At 37.1% G+C, this 20,637-nt stretch overlaps 1 protein-coding gene across 1 annotated transcript in view; it reads left to right on the top strand.

Moving 5' to 3' along the window:
* The window catches only part of OTOGL (otogelin like), a 90,048-nt gene that overhangs the window by 18,191 nt on the left and 51,220 nt on the right, over positions 1-20,637 (top strand). Inside the window, exons 13-25 of the mRNA XM_014312349.2 lie at positions 242-350; positions 586-632; positions 2,001-2,146; positions 3,735-3,858; positions 5,499-5,676; positions 6,421-6,545; positions 8,329-8,538; positions 9,363-9,528; positions 10,572-10,646; positions 11,184-11,236; positions 11,914-12,076; positions 15,213-15,320; positions 16,347-16,485. Of these exons, the coding sequence (XP_014167824.1) occupies positions 242-350; positions 586-632; positions 2,001-2,146; positions 3,735-3,858; positions 5,499-5,676; positions 6,421-6,545; positions 8,329-8,538; positions 9,363-9,528; positions 10,572-10,646; positions 11,184-11,236; positions 11,914-12,076; positions 15,213-15,320; positions 16,347-16,485 (1,643 nt within the window). The remainder of the gene's footprint in view (positions 1-241; positions 351-585; positions 633-2,000; positions 2,147-3,734; positions 3,859-5,498; positions 5,677-6,420; positions 6,546-8,328; positions 8,539-9,362; positions 9,529-10,571; positions 10,647-11,183; positions 11,237-11,913; positions 12,077-15,212; positions 15,321-16,346; positions 16,486-20,637) is intronic.

Raw genomic sequence — 20,637 nt, 5'->3', positions numbered from 1 at the left:
TTTTACATGCTTAAGGCAGACATTTTTCATAAAGCAATGAGATAGAGTGGCAACTTCTTATTAAGGAGCTGAGCTCTGAGCTTTCTGCACTCACTGGGCAAATGTTTTTGCTGGTCCTTGTTTAAGACTGATAACATCACCTCTTGGGAGATTGGAAAGTTTGAGTCAGATGGGGGAAGAGCAGTGATCTGGGGTTGGTTAATTTGTTTTATATCTCATTAATTAACTTCTTTCCCAATAGGTCTCATTTTGGAAAATGGAACTTGTATCTCTTTGTCGAATTGTCCTTGTATTTATCATGGAACTGCTTTCCCTGTAGGCTCAAAAATTGAACAAGAATGTAGCAACTGGTATGTGAAAGCCTGTGTGTTTCATCTCTCAAGGACTACTGTCCATAGTTAGTTTAACATAGTCACACAAATTTTAAACAATAGTTACTGTTTATGTTTTACAGTCTGAGGCCTATGTATCATTAAAATATACAGGCTATTCTGTGTGAATTCAAGGCATATTAATTGACTCAAAACTACTTATTTTGCTAACAATCTGAACACTATTACTCTGTTTTGTGGTTTTCCTTTTTAGTATTTGTGTTGGTGGCATTTGGAACTGCACTGATCATGATTGTCCAGGTATTTGTGTTTCATTACTCTTTTCTCATTCCATAACAAAAATGATAAACTTTTCTAAAGACACCAGAACCGTATATGATCCAAGGCTTTTGGCTGCCAGTTTAGGCAGAAAGATTAAGTGGTGGATATTGACAGTAGCTGTGGGCCAGCTGGAATGAAGCTGTTATTTGCCTGATCATACTCATCCTGCCTTTTCCCACGTGCTTCCCCTACCTCTGTGCCACATCCACCTCTTGTTTTCTGTCTCTTGTTTATGCTTAATGTTATTTGCCACAGATGGTGTATTCTTATTGCCTGTGCAGTACCTAGGCCAGGTATAAGAATCTCCTCACTTTCAGGTGCAACTTTATTGTAAGTAATAGGACAAACATCATTCTGATGCTGTGGGCTGGATTTTGTCTCTTGTAATAGCAGTTCATGTTCAATTAATCATCCTTATCTTTAAAGATAGCATGTCTCTGTAATGCGTTACACAGAGGAACATGCAGCAGTCAGGTGGTGAAACTCCCTTGATAGTTCTGTACCTCAGACAAGATTATATTATGAAGGTTGTGAAAGATTTTTTTTACAAATTAGGGAGCCCTCTTTGAATGAGGTAATAAGGCTTAACAGTTGCTAAGCAAGGCTTGACAGTGTGGATCAGTAATGTGAAACAATTGCCACTGAGAAGCACTCTCTATGTCTAGTGTATGTTGTCTTTGCACATGAAGGGTTTATTACAACTACTTTGGCCTGGTCCTAGGGACAGAGCTGCTGTTAGTAATGGGATCAGGTTAGACGTGCTCCAACAAAGCACCTCCTGCAGCCAAAATGGATCTAGTTTGTGTGCTCTGATGTTATCCCATGGTGTGAATCAAAGTGTGGTAAGTGGGGATGAACTGGAGATTTGTTTCGGCAGTGCATTCCTGATTTGAACTGGAAAAAACCCCAAATATGTGCCCTGATGACAACTGCATCCCCTTCATACCTGTGGTAGCAAGCAGTTCCACAATACCTAAAAGGATGTAGAAAGAGGTCCTCTTTCATATTGAGTCATTGGAAAAAAAAGACAAAATATTCTAGGATACTTCTGAATTGTAGTAAAGAGAAAAGTCTTTTGTATTTTAGTCACAGGCATCTCACCTAGTTAGAACCAAAAGGTGCTGCACATGGATGTGTTCTTTATGAGATGGTGGCTGTTGAAAATCGATGTGTCTAGCGTAATTTGTTTCTAAATGTTGCTATTATTGGATAGATTAAAGTTAGCCTGGGTTGTATACTTAGAAATCGGGAGAAAGTTTCTTTTTTTCCCCTCTCTTACATGATTTGCAGAATAATGATACATTCTTATGTATGTAAGTGAACATTCCTTATACTTTTTCTCTCAAGCTGAGTGCTCCATCACAGGCAGCTCTCATTTCACAACATTTGATGGACGCCATTTTACCTTTCTTGGGATTTGCCAGTACATTTTGGTAAAAGGCACTGGAAAAAACAAATTCACAATCACTTTACAAAAAGCACCTTGTGGACAGGTAAGATACTTTTTTTTTGAAATGTTGAAACAATCAGGTCCATCCATATTTCAGGCAATCTTCTGTAAGTTCTACTGTAAACTACTTGGTAATGTTAAATAGAAAATATAAACTGAAACCATCTTACAGCTTTGTTTTGGTTATTGTTTGTGTTGCTACATGTTATACGGCCCCTCGTAAAAGCTATAGCAACTTTAGAGGGATCAAGTCTAAAGAGTTACTCATTTATGCATATCAAAGTTGTATAAACACCTTTAGTTATGGCACCAACAGATGTCAGGCTTTGGAAAAGCTGCTGTTGGCAGAACTGTAGGTTTAATACATCACTATTTAGGCAAGAATTTTTTTTTGGTAGCTTTAGATTTTATTTGATATGTTATAACATATTTAATTTGTTGGAACAATGTCTTTTAGAAAACCATCTATGAGACTAGACACCACACATGCTTGTTTGAAAATATTTTGGCAGACATTCAACAACAGGCTTTAGGAATAAAGGTGCTTATAAAGAGTACTTATCTGGGAGAGTGGATTTAGTGGTGCTGTTAGATTCTCAGGAGAAGGGACCTTGAGACTGTGACTCACAACTCACAGCTGACCAAGTGCTGAGGACAGGGATGTCTGAACACCTCAGCAGGGAGCAATGTCCTACTCTGGGACTATCTCTCATGTCCTCCTTTCAAAAGCTTGATTGTGATCTGGTGCCTCTCTACCTTTCTTGTAAGCACCTCCTTCTCCTGCATAGGTGTTATTTTTATTATTTTTCAGTGGCTACCTAACCAACCATTTTATGCTTGAGGCATTTCAGATGGCCTCAAGCATGAAATGGTTGGTTAGGTAGCCACTGAAAAATAAGGTTGCCACTGGTAATATCCTTTTGTAGAGCTCTAGGTGCTTTGAAAAGTTTCTGGATGAAAGCAGAGGGGTCCCTGGGGAGCATAAGATGCTTGGTTTTGGCTAATTTGGTGTTGGCTTTTGTCCTGTATTTAGGTTCATATATTCTGCCTGGATTGCTCACTAAAATGATGCATGTGACATGGTTTATAGGTCACAATTTTTCAATAGTCAGATATTTATAAATTATTGTAATATAATACTGGAGAATTTATGTCCTTTTTATGTGTAATCAGAGATCATCACTACATTTTATGTGTGCCAAAGTTTCTTTCTCCTGTGTTGCTGCATTTGTGCTCTGGTTGCAGCAGCTTGATTTAGATTGGGTCAGACTCTTGCTCTACCAATGGTTAAGCCATCAATGAGCAGAAGCCAGGGTGGTCGTGCAAATACGGAATTTTCAACCCAGTATCAGAATCTGGGGACCTTTGTCCACTTTTTATAATATTACCATAATAGCTAAAATGCATTCTCGTAGCATATGAAGATTATGCATAAGCAATGTTATATGATGTTGTACATACAATTTTGAGCGCCTTGTTTAATTGAGTGATAGTTTACAACTGATTTACCTGATGACAGTTCTGGTATTTCCTTTCTATATGCTTTTTCCCCCCTGTTCGTTTGGTTCTGTTTTCCATGGTAATATTAATGACATTGCCTGTTTCTGATGGTGAAACTTGTTTCTCCTTAGAACTTTGACCACGCCTGCATTGAGTCTATAACACTGGTTCTTGAAGACGATGTGAGGAAACAAGTAACTCTCACAAGATATGGTCAAATCCAAGCTGTCGCTAACCAAGTTTTTAACCTCAATGGTAAGAAGTGAATGAAGAATATTACCAGAGTTCACATTCTGTCTCTTATATGCTCCAAAACTTTTTAATAATATAGGTCTATGAAAAAGGAATTTCTTTAAGCATAGCTTGTAAAAGCATACAATCACTTGCTTCTTAGAACATTAGTAATAATTATAGAAATTTATTTTTATCATCTATAAAACAGTTCGTCATTATGCCCTCATTTCTTTGCATTTCTTATCTTACAGAGTACCTAGAAATTCCACTAATTTTGTTTGTGTTTAGGGGGAGAGAGGTAAGAAAAAGAAAGGAGGTGAAGAGACCATGATTCTAAGGTCTAGCTTGTTTAAAGCTTTTTAGACTAAATAGAATGGAAAAGAATCCATGTGCTCCATGGGATTTATATTGATTTCACTGCTGACTTATGTTGTGATTTCAGACAGGTTACTTCATGGTTTTGGAAAGGATTGTAAAATAAACCAGCCTTACAAGCATGTTATAAAGTTAAACACTGAAGGTAGAAATGATATTGCTAAATTTTGAAATTTACAGTGACCAGTTACTGGAATTTTAGTCACTTTCTAAAAGAGTAAAGTGAGAATAAAGTTCTTATCCAGCCTTCAGCAAAGCAGATTTTAGGAAGTCCTGTGCTGGTGATTGCAGTTATGTCTTTTTTTCATTGAATTTGTCCAGTCACAGTACTGCTTTTGGCATTCACAGTTTCCTATGGCAATGAGTTTCATAGCTCAGTTATGCTCTGTGTTGACAGTTCTGCTTTGTAATTTGATTGGTAACTTCATTTTATTTCTTTTGAATTAGTCTCTACTCACTTTCTTGTCTCTTTCCGCAGTCTGCAACAAATATAATCTATGAAAAGTATTTTGGTGTCACTCTCTTGATAATTGTGTGTATCTAGTAAGTCTGATCCCCTAAGGACATCTTTAAGGATTTTATTTTCCCTTCTTGGTTTATGCACCTGAGTCTCTGTGTGTGTGCATGTGTAGAGGCTGCTTATGAAGGCAGGTCTACTTAGGCCTTCAGCTGCAAGTAGCCCAACAATGTGTAGCAGATGCTGTGACTGTGAAATTTCCATTTCCTCACATAATGGATTTGCTGGGAAGGAAAGCTGGGAATTTGATAGGGGCTCAGTTCACATACAGTTCAAGGAAGGAGCTATACTGATGTCATGTCAATAGTGATAAGAGAGGACCTGCTACCTAAAGATTCAATCCACTTTACAGACATCTGTTAATTACTCTTGTAATATCACTGGAGACTAAGAAACCAGGGGTTTCTTGTCTTACCTTCTCATTGCCAGAGGCTTGCAGTTGCATTGCTTTCTTCTAAAATAAAAAAAAAACCCAAACAAAAAAACCCCAAAAAACCAAAGAGAGGCGCAAGCATGGTTTCTAGATAACTCGCAGGTACAGAAAGGTGTGAGATTTTTCTAATGTTTCCTGGAATTCCTGATTTGTGTTGTTACTGGAAATAAGCTGAAATGGAGAATGCATGAGGATATTTGGCTAATGGTGAGGTTGTGCACAGTTTTTCATTTTATGTCTGAGTTTTCAAATTTTTTTAAATTAATGGGTAAACAAGTACAACCTGGAAGTTGGGTTTCAGTGACTTTGTTTTTCTTCTTCTTTTGCTATGTTCAGGGGCTATTGAAATTCAGAATATATCTTCTTTCTTTGTTCAACTGAAAACTAGTTTTGGTTTGAAGATACTGTTTGCTAAAGATGGAGAGAGGATCTATGTTCAAGTTGATGTCAGATGGAAGAGAAGAACATTAGGACTATGTGGAACTTACAATGGAAATTTAAGAGATGATTTTCTGTAAGTTTCATGCTGTGCATTTATATTGTGTTTAATAACAAGTGAAAAGTTTTGTTGAACATAATCATCCGATGTTTTATTTTCATTAACATGCTCAAACTTTATTAAACTAACCAATATAAAATGTCCTAATTAAAATGGTAGTCACTTTTATAAATATGAAAGTCAACAATTTATGCATTTTAAGATTTTTTTTAAGTAATTATAGAAAGCTGCCATATTACTTGTAGAACTTTCTGGATGATGATATTATTTGAATGTACTTTTCCCTTTCTTGTTCCTCCCTTATCTTCAGAGCAAATATATGAGCACTGAGAAAAAGAGTGGGTGATGATACTTGTATTATCATCACATGGCTGATGCTTACTACTGCTTTATTTTCCTCCCCACATAAAGTTTTAATGTAAAACAATGTAATTCTGAACCACAGGAATATTTTAATTAGAAGGGCACACTTTCCATATGTTTTAACCTTATTTCCTCCAAAGTTCCTCAAGCTATAATGTCACAAAACTTGTCTGCACAGCAGACTTGGAATGTAGGGACATTTTCACAGGAATAAAATATTGAGGAAAAAGTTTCACATGCCCTCTCTTCTTTTATATCTCAGAGATGGAAATTCTTTTGGCATGTTGACTGTTCAATGTGACTACGCATCTAAGCCTCTTTAATGAACTTGTATCCCCACCCATGTACACCCTAAGGTCAGCAGGATGCTTGCTGTGTTGATGTTTTCCTTTTCAGATCTCCAGCAGGGATGATAGAAGGGACTCCACAACTTCATGCCAATGCATGGAAGGTTTCCTCAGCTTGCTCCATACCTATCAATATTCCTGTGGTTGATCCCTGCAACGTGAATCAGCAAAATGGTATGTTTTCATAGGGGAGTCTGGACTTAGCTGTATCTTATTATTATGGGACAGTTTTTCTTTTCTCTGTGAAAAAGTTGCCCCTACATGTATTTCAGCTTCGGGCTTAGATGTGCAATTTCTTTCTTTTTTTTCTTTTTTTTTTGGCATAGGCAAAGACCATTTTTTCCATACATTTAGTATATAAAATGAAGTAAGTTCTTGATGAATAAAAGGTAGTTGGTCATTTAGTGCTGGGTGTACTGGCTATGAGCACTAAGTTCTGCTGTCTACTATACATGTGGATTTTTCACTATCTATGGTCCTGTAAATTCTGCCAGTTGAGAAGAAAGATTGATGCATGATTGTTAAAGAAAGTACAGGAGACAGTGTTGAGAATAAAAGTCCTGTCTCTGGCTTCTCCATGCTTATTGCATTAAAAATTTCTTTATCCTCCATCTATGTTCTCTGACAAGAACTGTTGCAGACAATCTGAGAACCTTAAATTTGTTCAAATTCCTGGGCAAAGATTTAGTTTTGGCTGGTTGGCGTGCCTATGGTTTGTGTTGAACTTTCACTGTCTCCTTTTTGCATTGCCGTTCTTTTCAATTAATGAAGACAATGGGTAGACTGTAGTTGCCAATTCTGACAGAATGTAGTCTAATATTTTTAATAGCTCAGACATCAGATCTCACTAGGGATGTGGGATTTATCCATATTTAAAGCCTGTTGAAGCAAGGCTAGAATAACAATAATCTTTAACCATGTGGGGAATTCTAGGAGTTTTTATACCCTCCTTGTTGTCTGTCTTCTCAAGACAGCCAGATCTCTCAGCCAGATCAGCTCAGAGCCTTCATGCCTCACCCTCAGTTCTGTGCTAGCTCAGTGAAGGTGGACTTTGACATAAATGTGTGCTGCCTACAGCAGGAGGGTGGACTGCATGACTTTCTGAGGGTCCTTTCCAGCCTGATCCTCTAATAATCACTGCTAAAAAGCAGTGGAGAGTGAAGTGATCCACACCACACTACAAGCACAGGCATCTTGTCCAAGTCTGAGATGATGGTGACCTGATTAACAACAACAACAACAACAATAACAAAAAGAAAGAGATTGTTTGTTTGGTTTTTTATTTTGTCAGGTTAATTTTCAACTGAGTTAAGTTCAGTCCTTGAATCTAGTTTACTGAGAGTCCAAAAAATGGGAAATTCTTCTGTCAATGTGTGTATGGAAGTTGAAGGGGAGGTGCATTCTTTCAGCAGCAAAAGTGGCTTAAATATAACCCACATCACAGAATTCCTTAGCTATTCCACCACTTGTGGTGGTAGTCTCTGCTTCAGTGGCTGGAGGGCTGGAGGAGGGTTTGTTGCTGCTAGAAGGTGTATGGCCAGTTTGGGATTTGCATGCCCTCAAGCTCTGCTTTGTAATACTTCCTGAGACCACATGCCAGGAAGTACATGGCCATTGTTGATGTTAAAGCTAAATGAATGTCAAGTAGGAAAATCATATTCCAAGCTTTGGGTGACTCTTTAACTACTCTTTTGAAATATATTATTTTGCCATTTAAATTTCCTGTGTTATAAGAGGAAGGCATAACTTAGTATTTAGTTTTAGTAAAGTTATTTTTATCTTAAGTGGAGTTTGCTGTTGAGGGAGTTGCTTCTAATATCAATTTTAAACTGTAGAATTGTATGCAAGTGTTTATATTGCACACCTGGCTATGTTTGATTTTAATAATCCATGCTATTCATTTGACTAACTGTTATATTAAAATGAACCTGGCTAAAACAATGTCACCTTTTCTTAGCTGGGTATGCATCTCACTGTGATATCATCAACCAAGAGGTGTTTGCTCCCTGCCATGCCTACATCAGTCCAGGGCTGTACTACCAGCTCTGCCGCTTCGACGCGTGCAAATGTGGCAGCAGCTGCCTGTGCAATGCTTTGGCACACTATGCTTATGTCTGTGGCAAGCACGGCGCCGTCATTGACTTCAGATCTCACGTTTCTTACTGTGGTGAGTAATGTTTCCATAATGGAATATCTTTCAGAAATGTGTAAAAGTCTACAAATTTCAATCACTCCACAAAATACTGGGGTTGGCTTCTTTCTCTTGGAAACTAGAATTGTGCCATGGTGTAATGATGTACTAAGGGAGAATGGTAACAGCCTTTATATTAGGCATCTGAGTCAGTGCCCTGAGCTGCCTCATAGGGATGTCTGCCCTTTCTATTGCTCACAGAGAGAAATGGAATTCTTTCTTTGAAGCCCTAAGTCATATGGAAGCCCCTATTAGGATAAAGGAGTCAGGGAGTGGCAGGAGTGGAGCCATTCCCTAAGGGAAGGCAAGCTGGGCTAGCAGGGTCTCCCTAGATTGGGCAGGGCAGGGTGCGTGATACAATTTAAAACAAAGCATTTCACAGAATCTTAGAGTATTGTGAGTTGGAAGGGACCCACAAGGGTTATTGAAGTCCAACTGCTGCATTTCTGTTTCTAAGCCATAAAATACTGCCTCAGCCTTAGCTTGACCGTTCACCTCTTGGAAGCCTGAATTACTATTACAATTTGACAATAGAAAGAACAGAAAACTACTGTTTACAAAGCAGATTATTCCAGTCAAAGAATTATTTTAACAAAAACCCACCTTAATCTAAATATTTCTAACTTTAGAAATTGGTAACACAGCATATTTTTCTCATGCTTTTCAACTAAGCCCAGTGCAACAAGACCCCTTTGCTTTGATTTTTTTTTTGGAATTTCCATGATACATTACCTTGTTTTCCATTTTTCACATTTTAAGAGTATGCTGTTCTCCCTTCTTTCTCCCTCTCTTTCCTCCAGCTGTGATGTGTCACAGTGGTATGCTTTATCATCAGTGCTCTTCTTTTTGTAAACATTCCTGTGCTTCACTTTCTCTGGCAAATATCTGTGCTGATGACTGTGCAGAAGGATGTAATTGTCCTGATGGGAAGTATTTTGAAGAGTCAGTCAACTTTTGTGAGTCAATGTAAGTAATAAAAAAATATAATATATGTATGGACACATTTTCCTCTTTCCAGCAAGATTTAAAGTAGCTTTTCTGCTGTTTCCCTCAAAATGCAGACTGCCTAGAGAAGATAACAAACAATATGTGAAGATTTAATATTCTGTTTTCAGTCAATACTCATCTGTTACTGTGCGTGCTTCACTTTAGAGCAGATGTGTCAAACTGATTTAGAGAAGGGTAGTGAAACTTTTTATTTCATGGGATAGCATTTTCATATGAAAATCTTGTTTTTAGCACTTGAAAAAAAAGTGAGAAGGAATCTATAAAGCAACAATCCATAAAGAATGGGATAGTATGGGAAGAGTGGCTAGAAGTGTCTTTTTTCTGTGTCACAATGCAAACCTTTCCAGTTAAATGGGAGGAAATGGTCAGTGAGAGGAAACAGTTTTTGTATATTGCATACCCAAAATTTTACAGCTTACCACCATGGGTAGTTACAGAATTATTTCTGTTCATTGCAACATATATTTTGGGAATATCAGTGAAGTTCATAATGTAGGGATAAAAACTGTTTTAAACTATTCAAGAGTGTGAACTATCTTCTTATTCACATATTTTTTCATGGTTTCTAGATAATTTTATTACTACTTCTAGCCTATCTGGCTCTTATCATGGAGTTAATGGATTTTGCTATGATAATTGCTCTACCTCATGATTTTAACAACACTTTGAATGGGAACTGCGTGTTTTCATTCTACTCCCATACTGAAAAGAAAAAGTCCTTTCTATTAGAGTAGGCACAGAAACATCAAATGAAAAGTACAGAGATTGAGGAAAATTCTGGCTTTGTTGAAGATGATGTGAGTTTTGCCACTGACTTCAATATAGTCTGAGCATCATCTTTAAATTTTTATCTTTCAAAGAATATTGTACATATAAGGATTGAGTTAAAGAATTAAGTTAATGTTATGATGAGACCTGCATGTCACAACAGTTTGATAGAGGGCCTTAAGTCCCATTTCATCTTGCTTTTCTACCTAAATTCATGAATATTCTTTTAACAGATCTGGCTGTCATTGTCATTACAAAGGCAAAGCACTGCAGCCTGGAGAAATCCTTCCTACACCAACAGGCTCCTGGTAGGTTTGACTGCAAGACTTTTGTCTTTCTTGTACCACAGTTTGGACACATCTTTAAGTGGTTTGAGAATTTTTCTTATAGAGATTGAAAGTTTATTGTATCAAGTTTTTTTTTTTTTGCATACTTAGTAATAAGAGAGCCTAGTATAAATTGGATCATGTACCTGATTATTTTAACAAAATACCTGGAAAATTCTGTGAGCTATGGTGGATAAAGTTTTGTGTTATACTGCCTGCATCCTAAATCACCTGGCCCTCCATTCTCACAGGGGTTGACATACTCAGCTTTTTTTTTTCTTTCAGTGGAAGTTAGGAAATTACATAGTACATAAACTATGAATTTAGGCCCTCTTTACAAATCAGGAATTAGAAACTACCAAGACAATATTGGGCAGAACTCAAGCTTTTGGATTTTAGTCCTCTTTCTCCTCCTAATTTCTGTTGTTTAAATAAGGTTGAATTGTATAATATTTTTTAACATGGTGACTACAAAGCATTTTTCCTTGAATAAACATTGGTTTCCTTTTTTTTTTCTAGTCAATGTTTGAATGGAACAGTGAAATGTATTGAAGCCACTACAGAAAACATAGGTAATTTACAGTCTTATCCCATATAAAAGTTGCACAAATAGAGAATTTGATATTGAATATTCATTTGGTTTTCTCCTCATATATGTTTAAATGATGAGATGCTTTATATCACAAAATATTTAAAATAGGATATTAGGAGGATGAATAGTCTTGGGGGGTTTTCCCTCTTTTTCTGTAGCAAATTCTGCTACTCAGTCACTTGGAAAATTAAAAGAAATAAATAATTGCATGTGCCATCTAGGTCAATGTGTTCTCATGGGAATACCTATAATTAGGCCACTGTCCATGTTTAGGAAATTTTAAGATCTTGATTTCTAGAAAGTAAATTTTTAATGCATTTCTAATGTATTTAGAAGTACCTTGAAAATTGCACTTCTAAGGGTTTTTCTGCCTAAGGTGTAATGATTCTGTCATTAAGAATGGACTATGTGTGAGATCCTGGACACATACATCCAGATGCTTAATATCATTGTTTTTTTTACATTTGTACCCACATTAATTTTATGTGCCTGTAATATAGATTACGTCATCCACTGTTATTCCAATTACATTCTTATATGAACTGTAATGTAACCTCCCTTTGTATCCCAATAAATAGACTGTGAACAAAAACAAATAGAAAACCTTCAACGTAAAAGAGCAGCTGATCTTATTTAACCTTCATTTTGCATTTGAAGTTCACATATGCCCTGAAGGAAAAATCTACTATGACTGCCGATCTCCAGTGCCCGGGTTACCAGCAGCGGGTGTGAATTGTGGGATCTCTTGTGCGAACCTTGCCATGAACTTCTCCTGTGTCCCCTCACCACCCTGTGCAAGTGGCTGCATTTGCCCCCCTGGGTAAGCATTGATGGAATGACCTGAAGCACAAGCCAAATGCATATTTTCCACAGTTCAACTTTGCAAATTTTTTTTGCTTGTTAAATTCCAGTGGTATCACACTTCTAATTTTGAAACTATTGTTCCATAAATTGTCACAGACGCACAGTAACAGCTAAAAGGCCATCAGATATCCAGCTTGCTACATTCCAATTGGCTGGTATTTGGGACTATCTGGACAGGAGATGACTTCCACCATTTGCACAGTGTAGTTTAATTGAATGTAAAAGCAAACATGACAAAATATTTTGATGGAAACCATTTGTGCTCCTGCTTATTGCTGCCTAAGTCTTTGTCTCACCTAAATTTCTACTCTGGCTTACATTGCTGATGCCCAGTTAGGGGCAGGGAGGGCAGGAGAGTGGCCTGGTTTCTGCCCTATTTCCCTTCATTCCCTCTGTCCTTTTGTTGTTTTCTGAGCTTGAGTGTTTGGATTTGGAGCCCAGAAAGAGTCTGCTGAGCTTGGCAGGGGTCAAATCCAAGTGTAAAATCTAAAACCTTCTATTTGTGTCAGGATCAATCACCACTTCCATTTGTTTCCATTTCCTCCCCTGACACCTCCTGTGTGCATTTTCAGACTGAGCAGTCAAATATACTGTGCAAATTGCTGTAATTGCTGCTCGTCTCAGGTGGACTGCTCCCTTTTATTTCTCAACATTCCGTTTGGTTTCACTGTAGCCAGGTGGTCTCCTGACAGTGTATCAGTTGTGCACAGATCAGAGTATAAATGAGACTGTTACCATTTCCCTTCCAGCACCTTGTGATGTTCACAGATGACTAAGCACTGGTGAAGGTAGAGATTTCAGGCAGAGCTATTTAAGATTTCACTAGCTCTTGCCTGGTGTTCTCTAGTCCTCTAAAACCTCTGCCTCAACTGAGAACTTAGCTTTCAGGACCATTAGTGCTATGGGAATAAAAAATTATTTTAGCACAAAAAGTGCATGAATCTGTAAGAGTAGTAAACTGGTAACAAACTGAAACATTACTGTGATATTTACATGAAATTAAACTAGCAGTACTGACTTGAAAGTTCGTTGGAAAATTTGAAGAAACTAAAATAAAAGTTTCAAAAACAGAGCTAAAGCCTTGTTTTCACAGTCATACCATTTCAAATTGAGTATTACTTGATTATTTTCTGAGATATAACAGGAGTACAGACAAGCAAAATCCTAAGTTTCTGTCAAATAATAGAATAAAACACATGAATTATTTTTATTACATAAGAGAATAAGCAATCTTTTTGCTATGAGGTTGAAAAGTAAATGTATAACACAGTGCATTTAGTAATGTCCTTGTTGTTAAATTGCACTTAATTATGAATTTCAGCCTCATGGTTCCAAAAAGTGAGTATGGCTTTTAACTAGGAAGGGGCAGCTGTATTATCTTAAAAATTAGTTTAAAAGGTCTCTTTTTTATGCAGGAAAATGTAAAACATATATCTCCTGCTATTAAATCTAAGTGGACAAGTCATTAAAAACTTGTTATGAGACATTTTACTGTAATGTAGTTTTTAAAATTCTCTTATTTTGCCATTCTTCTCTTTGGTTCTCCTTTCCCACCTTATTTCTACTACTACCCATTATTTGACTGAATGATCTTTGATTATTTGACTGAATGAAGCTTTTGGGTTGGAATCCTGAATTCCCCTGCAGGCTGGCACCTTATTCTATTCAGAAAGCTTATTCTAGCACTCTGGGTATTTATGGTGCTTGTAAAGTAAAGCAGTTTGTGCGTGGTATTGAAACCCTTTCCTTTGGAAAATCATGTTATGATGGATTCTAGCATGCAAGCGAATGGTCTTCCTAAAGTAAAAATGGTTTACATTTCCTATTGTTAAAGCTCTTGCACAACAGTTTGTTTTTATTTTAGTCAGTAGTTGAAGAGGTGATAAAGAATTAGAAAGTCTCTGGAAGTCTTTGATATCCTTTAGAAGTTGAATAATGTAACAGCCCAAATTTTCATCAGGAAATGAGCTGAGAATAACAGTAAATTCAAAGATACCCAAAGATAGACTGAAAGTCACCCTTACACTGAGCTCGAGATATGGGGCTAAACTGAGTTGCAGATGCAAAGAGTAGTATGGAAAGGGACTTCATGGGGCTACAATAATCTCCTGCCTTTAGGCAGCGCCAGCAATACTGATGTTCTTCTTGGGAGACATTTAGCTTCTATTGACAGAGACTAAGTACCTTCCCAAGCCATCTAATTTGGTGTTTTCCTATCCTTGAGAAATTTTCTGAACACTTGACTCTTTTATTTAGAGCCGATTACTGTTTAATGAACTAGCAATGGTATGAAGAAAACAAAACTGTGTATTCCTTTCAACTTACAGTGAAACAATCTCTAGATTGTACTTTGAGCCATGTGTTGCATGACAGCTCCAGGAATTTCTCTCCTAAAGAACAGCACCAGGACTGTCAGTAACATTTTTGTTAAGAAAGTTAAAATTGCTAAATAGGTAGAAGTGAGATAGCAAATGTGTGGTTGACCATATATCTGGGTCGCTTATTGATCTAATTAGATTTGACACTTTTTGCATTAAATGCCTGTTTTGTCTTAACCTTGTTAGTTATTTCGGCTTCCCTTGTGTAGGCAAGCTACCTCCATCACTGCTCTTCATAAACTGTGCAGCAGATGCCATAGGCCAGCTCACTGTTGTGCACTCAGAACAGACCAGGTGCTGTCTTATGCAGAGGAACAGGCACTCCAGTCCAGTTGCTTTCCTGGCAGGACAGAACAGCAGACAGGGAAGGGCAGTCTGGCTGCAGCCTCAGCAGCTCACATGGTAGCCAGATACTCTGGAGTTCTCAGAGAGGAATACCTGTACTACTAACACTCCTGCATGGGAGCTGCAGCCCACACCAACATACCCCTTTCTAGGCAGAGGGAGAGCTGCAGCTGTGGGCTTGGCCAGGTCTCCAGCTGTGCACAGCGGAGGTCATTTGATTTGGACAGCTTTTGCTGATGAAACAATTTTCCTTAGTTAGGTGGAAGACTGGTTGCTCTTGGTGGGGTTTCAACAACACACTACACATTCAGTTACATTGATCTTTTGGATTTACTCTTTCATCTTAATAATTTTTTTTTTATTTTGAAGGATGGCTGAGCACAGAGGGAAATGTTATATTCCTGACAGTTGTCCATGCACCTGGAAAGACAGAGAATTTCTGTCAGGAGAAGTGATAGCTACTCCATGTTACACCTGGTGAGTTCATTCTGCATACTTTCAAATCATCTGAGTCTAGACCCAAAGTGAAACTGATACAGAAAATGTGTTGTGTACTTTGAAAATCAAAAACATATATGCTTGTTTATAGATAGTTAAAGGATATATCTTTTATTAGGCTTATTGATAGGCTTGGATAAGTAGGAAGACTTTGGGGTGAACACCTTTTCGGATCTGAAAGCAAAGCTGAAGATATCCAAGTTAAAAAGCAGTCAAGAACAAATGCTTAATTCCATACATATTTGTTAGTCTCTGAAATGAAGATATGGCATTTTGCAGAATAGAATATAAAGAAAGACAAACAAGGAGAAAAAGAGAGATATGCTAATTTTCTAGCCAAAATATTTATAATCAGTTAAGTGTATGTTTTATAATGGAAAAAAATTGGCATGACAGATTTTAATCAGTTTAAAACCACACTGGCAAATCAATCGAGGATTTACACTTACACAAGCAAAAATAGAGGATGCCAGTACTACTTTCTTATAAATTTGTGTAAGCTACTGAATGTAGCTGGCAGGAAAAGTAATCTTGCAAAATATCAGCATTAATTTCCTAAACTCATTCCATATTTGTCTGATATCCTGAAATCTTACAGGTAGCAACTTTGAAAATTTGCAGACCTTTATCAAAATTTAGAAAAAATAGACTACTGATGTCTTATGAATGAGCATGTTGTGGCATTGTGCCTTATCTACACTGGAGGTAGTGGTGGAAATATTTGCATAAGCTCTGCAAAGTTTGAGATTTTTCATTTATTTTTAATGCATTTTTATAGTACAGATGGGCTAATGGCAAAATGTTCAGCACTTTCTTGCCACGGCATCACCAGTATCTTCTGAAGCAATTCACAGTATAGCTTTCTGTTTCAAGGTCTGATAATTTTATTCCATTCCTGAATTTCTGTATGATTTGAAATAAAGAACACAAGAAAGCATTTTCTTGAAAATATCCAGCAGAAGACTGCCATTATGAGGAGGTACTGACTGTTGGTTTTCCTTGCAGTGTTTGTCGGAGGGGCGTCTTCAACTGCACCAGTTACCCCTGCCCTGCCGTGTGCACCATTTATGGAGACCGACACTATTACACCTTCGATGGGCTGGAGTATGATTATGTCAGTGACTGCCAAACTTACCTGCTAAAGGTAAGAGGATTGGTCATATGTTTTCTTGTGTCCTCGAGAAAACAAGTATTTTGAACATCAGGAGTTGATCTATAGAAACAAACATTAAGAAAACAGTTGTAGAACAGATGTGAAGGAAGAACCTGTACATGACATTTTGTGCTCATCTGTTTGAAAATGGTATGTGGGTGTGTTCTTGCATATCTCTATGGTTTAGAGAAAAAGAAAAAAATCAATGTTTTCTGTTCTACCTTAACCATGCTTTTGTCACAATGCCCAAAGAATAACACTATAGAAACTGTAAAAACTAGGTATAATCCATAGATTTATTTAATAATTATCTATAAGCCCTCCTTGGCCTAGGGTTAGTGATGAGCTCAGGCTGCTTGGAATTCTTCTTGAACATGATCTGCATCAGATCTGGATTGTATGTGTATAATAATATCAAACACAATGATTTCATAATTCAACAGTGAAATCATTCATTGAGATTGTCTGGCAGTTTTATGCTTATGTTCCTCATAGCACACATTTAGAGTACATTGCTAGCTTTTTATTTAAAAATACCATTACTGACATTTAAAAATATAGTCTATTACTAAAACCACTATTGTTTATTATAATTGTTGCTATTTTAAGATTGTCTGTGTTCTCAGTTACAGTAATATGTTTAGAAGAATACTTATTTTCCTGACTGTCTAAGCTTAAGAATGAAGCATAATTTCTCAACAAAGACTACTGCAAATAGTTTATTTCAAGTATGGTTTAGTAGAGTATTCACAGCTGTGAAATAAAATACATTGGTTCCAGATTTTTTGTGTTTGTTTAAAAAGAAAAAAGAGAGATTTGAAAAAGAATAATACCTCACAGCAAATTCCTGTCATGTATCATATATGATCAAAGAGCTCTTACTCTTAGAGATATATGAACCTTTGTACAAGCCTTCCTCCTTTGAGATGCAAAAAATAGGGGTTACCTTACCTGTAAAATCATCTTGCCTGTATGATGATGTGGAAAGGTAGGTTATAATTTCTTAATTCTTGTGCCATTCATTCAAAGGGTTTTGTAAGACAAATCTGTGCTCCTTTTTCAAATTTTAGTATGATACTGGAATGTTTGGCTTTTACAATCAAATATCACCTGTCACTCTACTGTGTAAGAAAGAACCTATCTGGAAACAAACCATGGGGAGCATTTGGTATCCAAGAATAAAGTTTGCAGCCAGATAATTAAGGCACGTGGCACACTGCCAATGGACCATTCTTCAGGTGAACATGACACAAATGGCAAAATGCTGCCTACACAGATCTGCTTTGCAGACTTCTCAGACTTTTTTCAGCTTTTCAAGCTTAATTTTCTTCCCAAACTCAGCTAATGTGAGAAAATAGTCTAATTTGTCCACAATTTTTGTTTCTTTAGTATATGGAAAGCTTTCATGACCTATATTGAAGGATTCTTTAGTACATATAGGCACTGCATAATTGTGCCTGAAACAGAAGATGTATCTGTGGGCTGATTTTTGACTGGGAAATGTTTACAGAATTTTTAAGGGAAAAAAAAAAGAAAAAGAAACAAAGGATGGGATTTTATGGCAGATGCTCCAGAGTTTTGAGGGAACTAAAACACACAACTGATGAACTATGTGATATGCAACCCTGGAATCAGGGGAATGGAAGATGGCAGGGTAACCAAATATTTTAAGAAGAATTAGTAGCTGAATTTGACAGGAACTGAGCAATATGTATGATCTATATATGAAAGAACTTAATAGAAATTTTAATAAAGAGAAATTGCAATGGGGGAAGTGTTGAACCACCCCTTTGTTTTTGTTTTAATGGAAGAAATTCATGCATGATGAGTCTTCTGAATTATTCTGTGAAAGTAATATATGGACAAGGATAATCAAGTTAATATGTGTGTGTTTTAGCTCAAAGACCTTTTGGACAAAGATTTCAAGAAATATTTTTTGAAATACTCTCAGATAAGATGAGAATGAATATTCTTTGAGACACAAATTCACAAAATCACAGAATGGGTCAGGTTGCAAGGGATCACAGAGGGTCATCGGGTCCAACCTCTCTGCTCAGGCAGGGTCATCCTAGAGCACATGGAACAGGATTGTGTTCAGACAGTTCTTCATTATCTCCACGCCCTCCCTGGGCAATCTGTTCCAGTACTCAATCACCTGCACAGTAAAGAAGTTCTTCCTTATATTAAGCAGAACTTGCTGTGCATCTCTCTCTGCCCATTGCCTCTTGTCCTGTTCCTTGGCTGAGAAGAGCCTGGTTCCATCCCTTTGACACCCTCCCTTAGACTTTTATAAGCTTTGACGACATCCCTTCTCAGTCATCTCTTCTGGAGGCTGAACAGGCCCAGCTTCCTCATCCTTTCCTTGTAAGAGATATGCTCCTGTCCCTTCATCATCTTTCTTTCCTTCTGCTAAAGTAATTACAAGTCAGTAATTAGAGGTTAAAACACAATTGTTAGTCAGTTACAAGAGGTTAAAACACAAGAATAAGTGGCCATTTTTTTTTAGAAGGGAGAAATCCTGGTGAAATCCCACAGGGCTCCATGCTGAGACCTGAACTCAGCAGCAGAAACAATTTTAAAAAGGTGATGTGAGGATTGAGGTAGAGCTGAAACTAAAGCTTCAGGAGACCTTGAAAACACTGCATAATAAAATAAAAGAGGAAATTCAATGGCAAGCAAATGCAAACCAATTAACAGAAAAAAACCCCTGTAACTACATTACCATGAAGTTAGGCAGTAAATTAGCTACTATTATGTCGGAATGGAATTTTATGTGAGGAAAAGAAATGAAACACATGTCATGGACATCTTCATAGTGGTAGACTGAGTGATAATCACATTTGCTTTTATTTGTATATACACAGCTACACTGCACTTGTACCACATCCTGATTTGGTTTAGCTGTATTATATATGCAGACGTGATAGCATGATGAGGCTGCTCTTGTTTGAAGTATTCTTTTTTGTTCCTAGAGCAGGGGTTTCCATGTCTCTCTCTCTGTATAATCCTCTTCACCTATATTGTGACCTTTTAAATAGTAGTATCCAAGTAATATGAGTCTATCTTGAACTACTATGTGTTGAGAAGGTATGTAAGAGAGCCTTGTCTCTTTTAGCCTGTTATCCAAATAGAGAAGCCAGATGAAATGTGGAAAAGTATATATATAACTACAAAACTTAAATTCCTTGCCTAACATCTTGGCGGGCACAGCTATCCAAGGCAGTAGCACCTAAACCGTGCTACCTGTTCTACAAACCAAGTTTTTTTTTTTTTTTTAACACAATCACAGAATCACAGAATGATTTGGGTGGAAGGGGAGTTTAAAGGTCTTCTAGTCCAAACACCCTGCCATCAGGGTGTGTGCTGTGTGCTTCAAGTTTTCTGCTTGTAAGGTATCATAGATCATACATTTCACAGCTGCTAATACACATCCCATTGATTTAATGCTAGTTTGCGGAGCTGTTGGGAGGCTGATTTTTATGAATAACATGAAATTCTCACCAGACTCCTGAAACTGAAGCAGCTAAAGTGGCTGTAGTATTGTAATTACAAAATTGTAATAAGTTTGTCCTTTCCCTTTTTTATCTTTTATCCTTTAATCTTTTTCCTGTAAGCAGTGGACTGCTTTGTTTCTACTAACAGACGTATCCTAAAGGTGTTGTAGCAGGGCAATAAGGAAAGTTATAGCTACAACCAGTTTGTTGGCATATGAGCTCTTCCCAGATATAGAACTGAGTGCAAGAATTATAATCTGAATCCATCATCCCCAGAAGCATGATAATGTGCTGTTCCCATCCATGTTACCAGCCCTCACTGTTTCATTTGGCTGTTGGCCTTCCTAAATCTGATCTGTTTGAACAACTCTTTAATTTGTCATCATATTCCACTGTACCAAACAAAGAACTCATCCTTACCTTTATTATGTTTTTAATAAGGAGCCCTTGTGCTCCTGTGGGAGAAAAATCAAGTATAAGCTTTCAGCCAATTATGAAACTTGCTTGTTTTCAACATCATTGTCTCCTGTCAGGCCTTTTGTTTAAAGTGACTGTAAGTGTATGAAAAAACCCTTTATAACTAGTTCAACAGATTTGTCCATTGGGCAGAAAATGACAGAAAATATTTAGATCAGCAATTAAGAATTTT

The sequence above is a fragment of the Geospiza fortis genome, unplaced genomic scaffold (genome assembly GCF_000277835.1).
Source record: "Geospiza fortis unplaced genomic scaffold, GeoFor_1.0 scaffold166, whole genome shotgun sequence".
Lineage (NCBI taxonomy): Eukaryota > Metazoa > Chordata > Aves > Passeriformes > Thraupidae > Geospiza > Geospiza fortis.
Note: the sequence above shows the minus strand (reverse complement) of the source record. Positions and strands in the feature narration are given on the sequence as shown.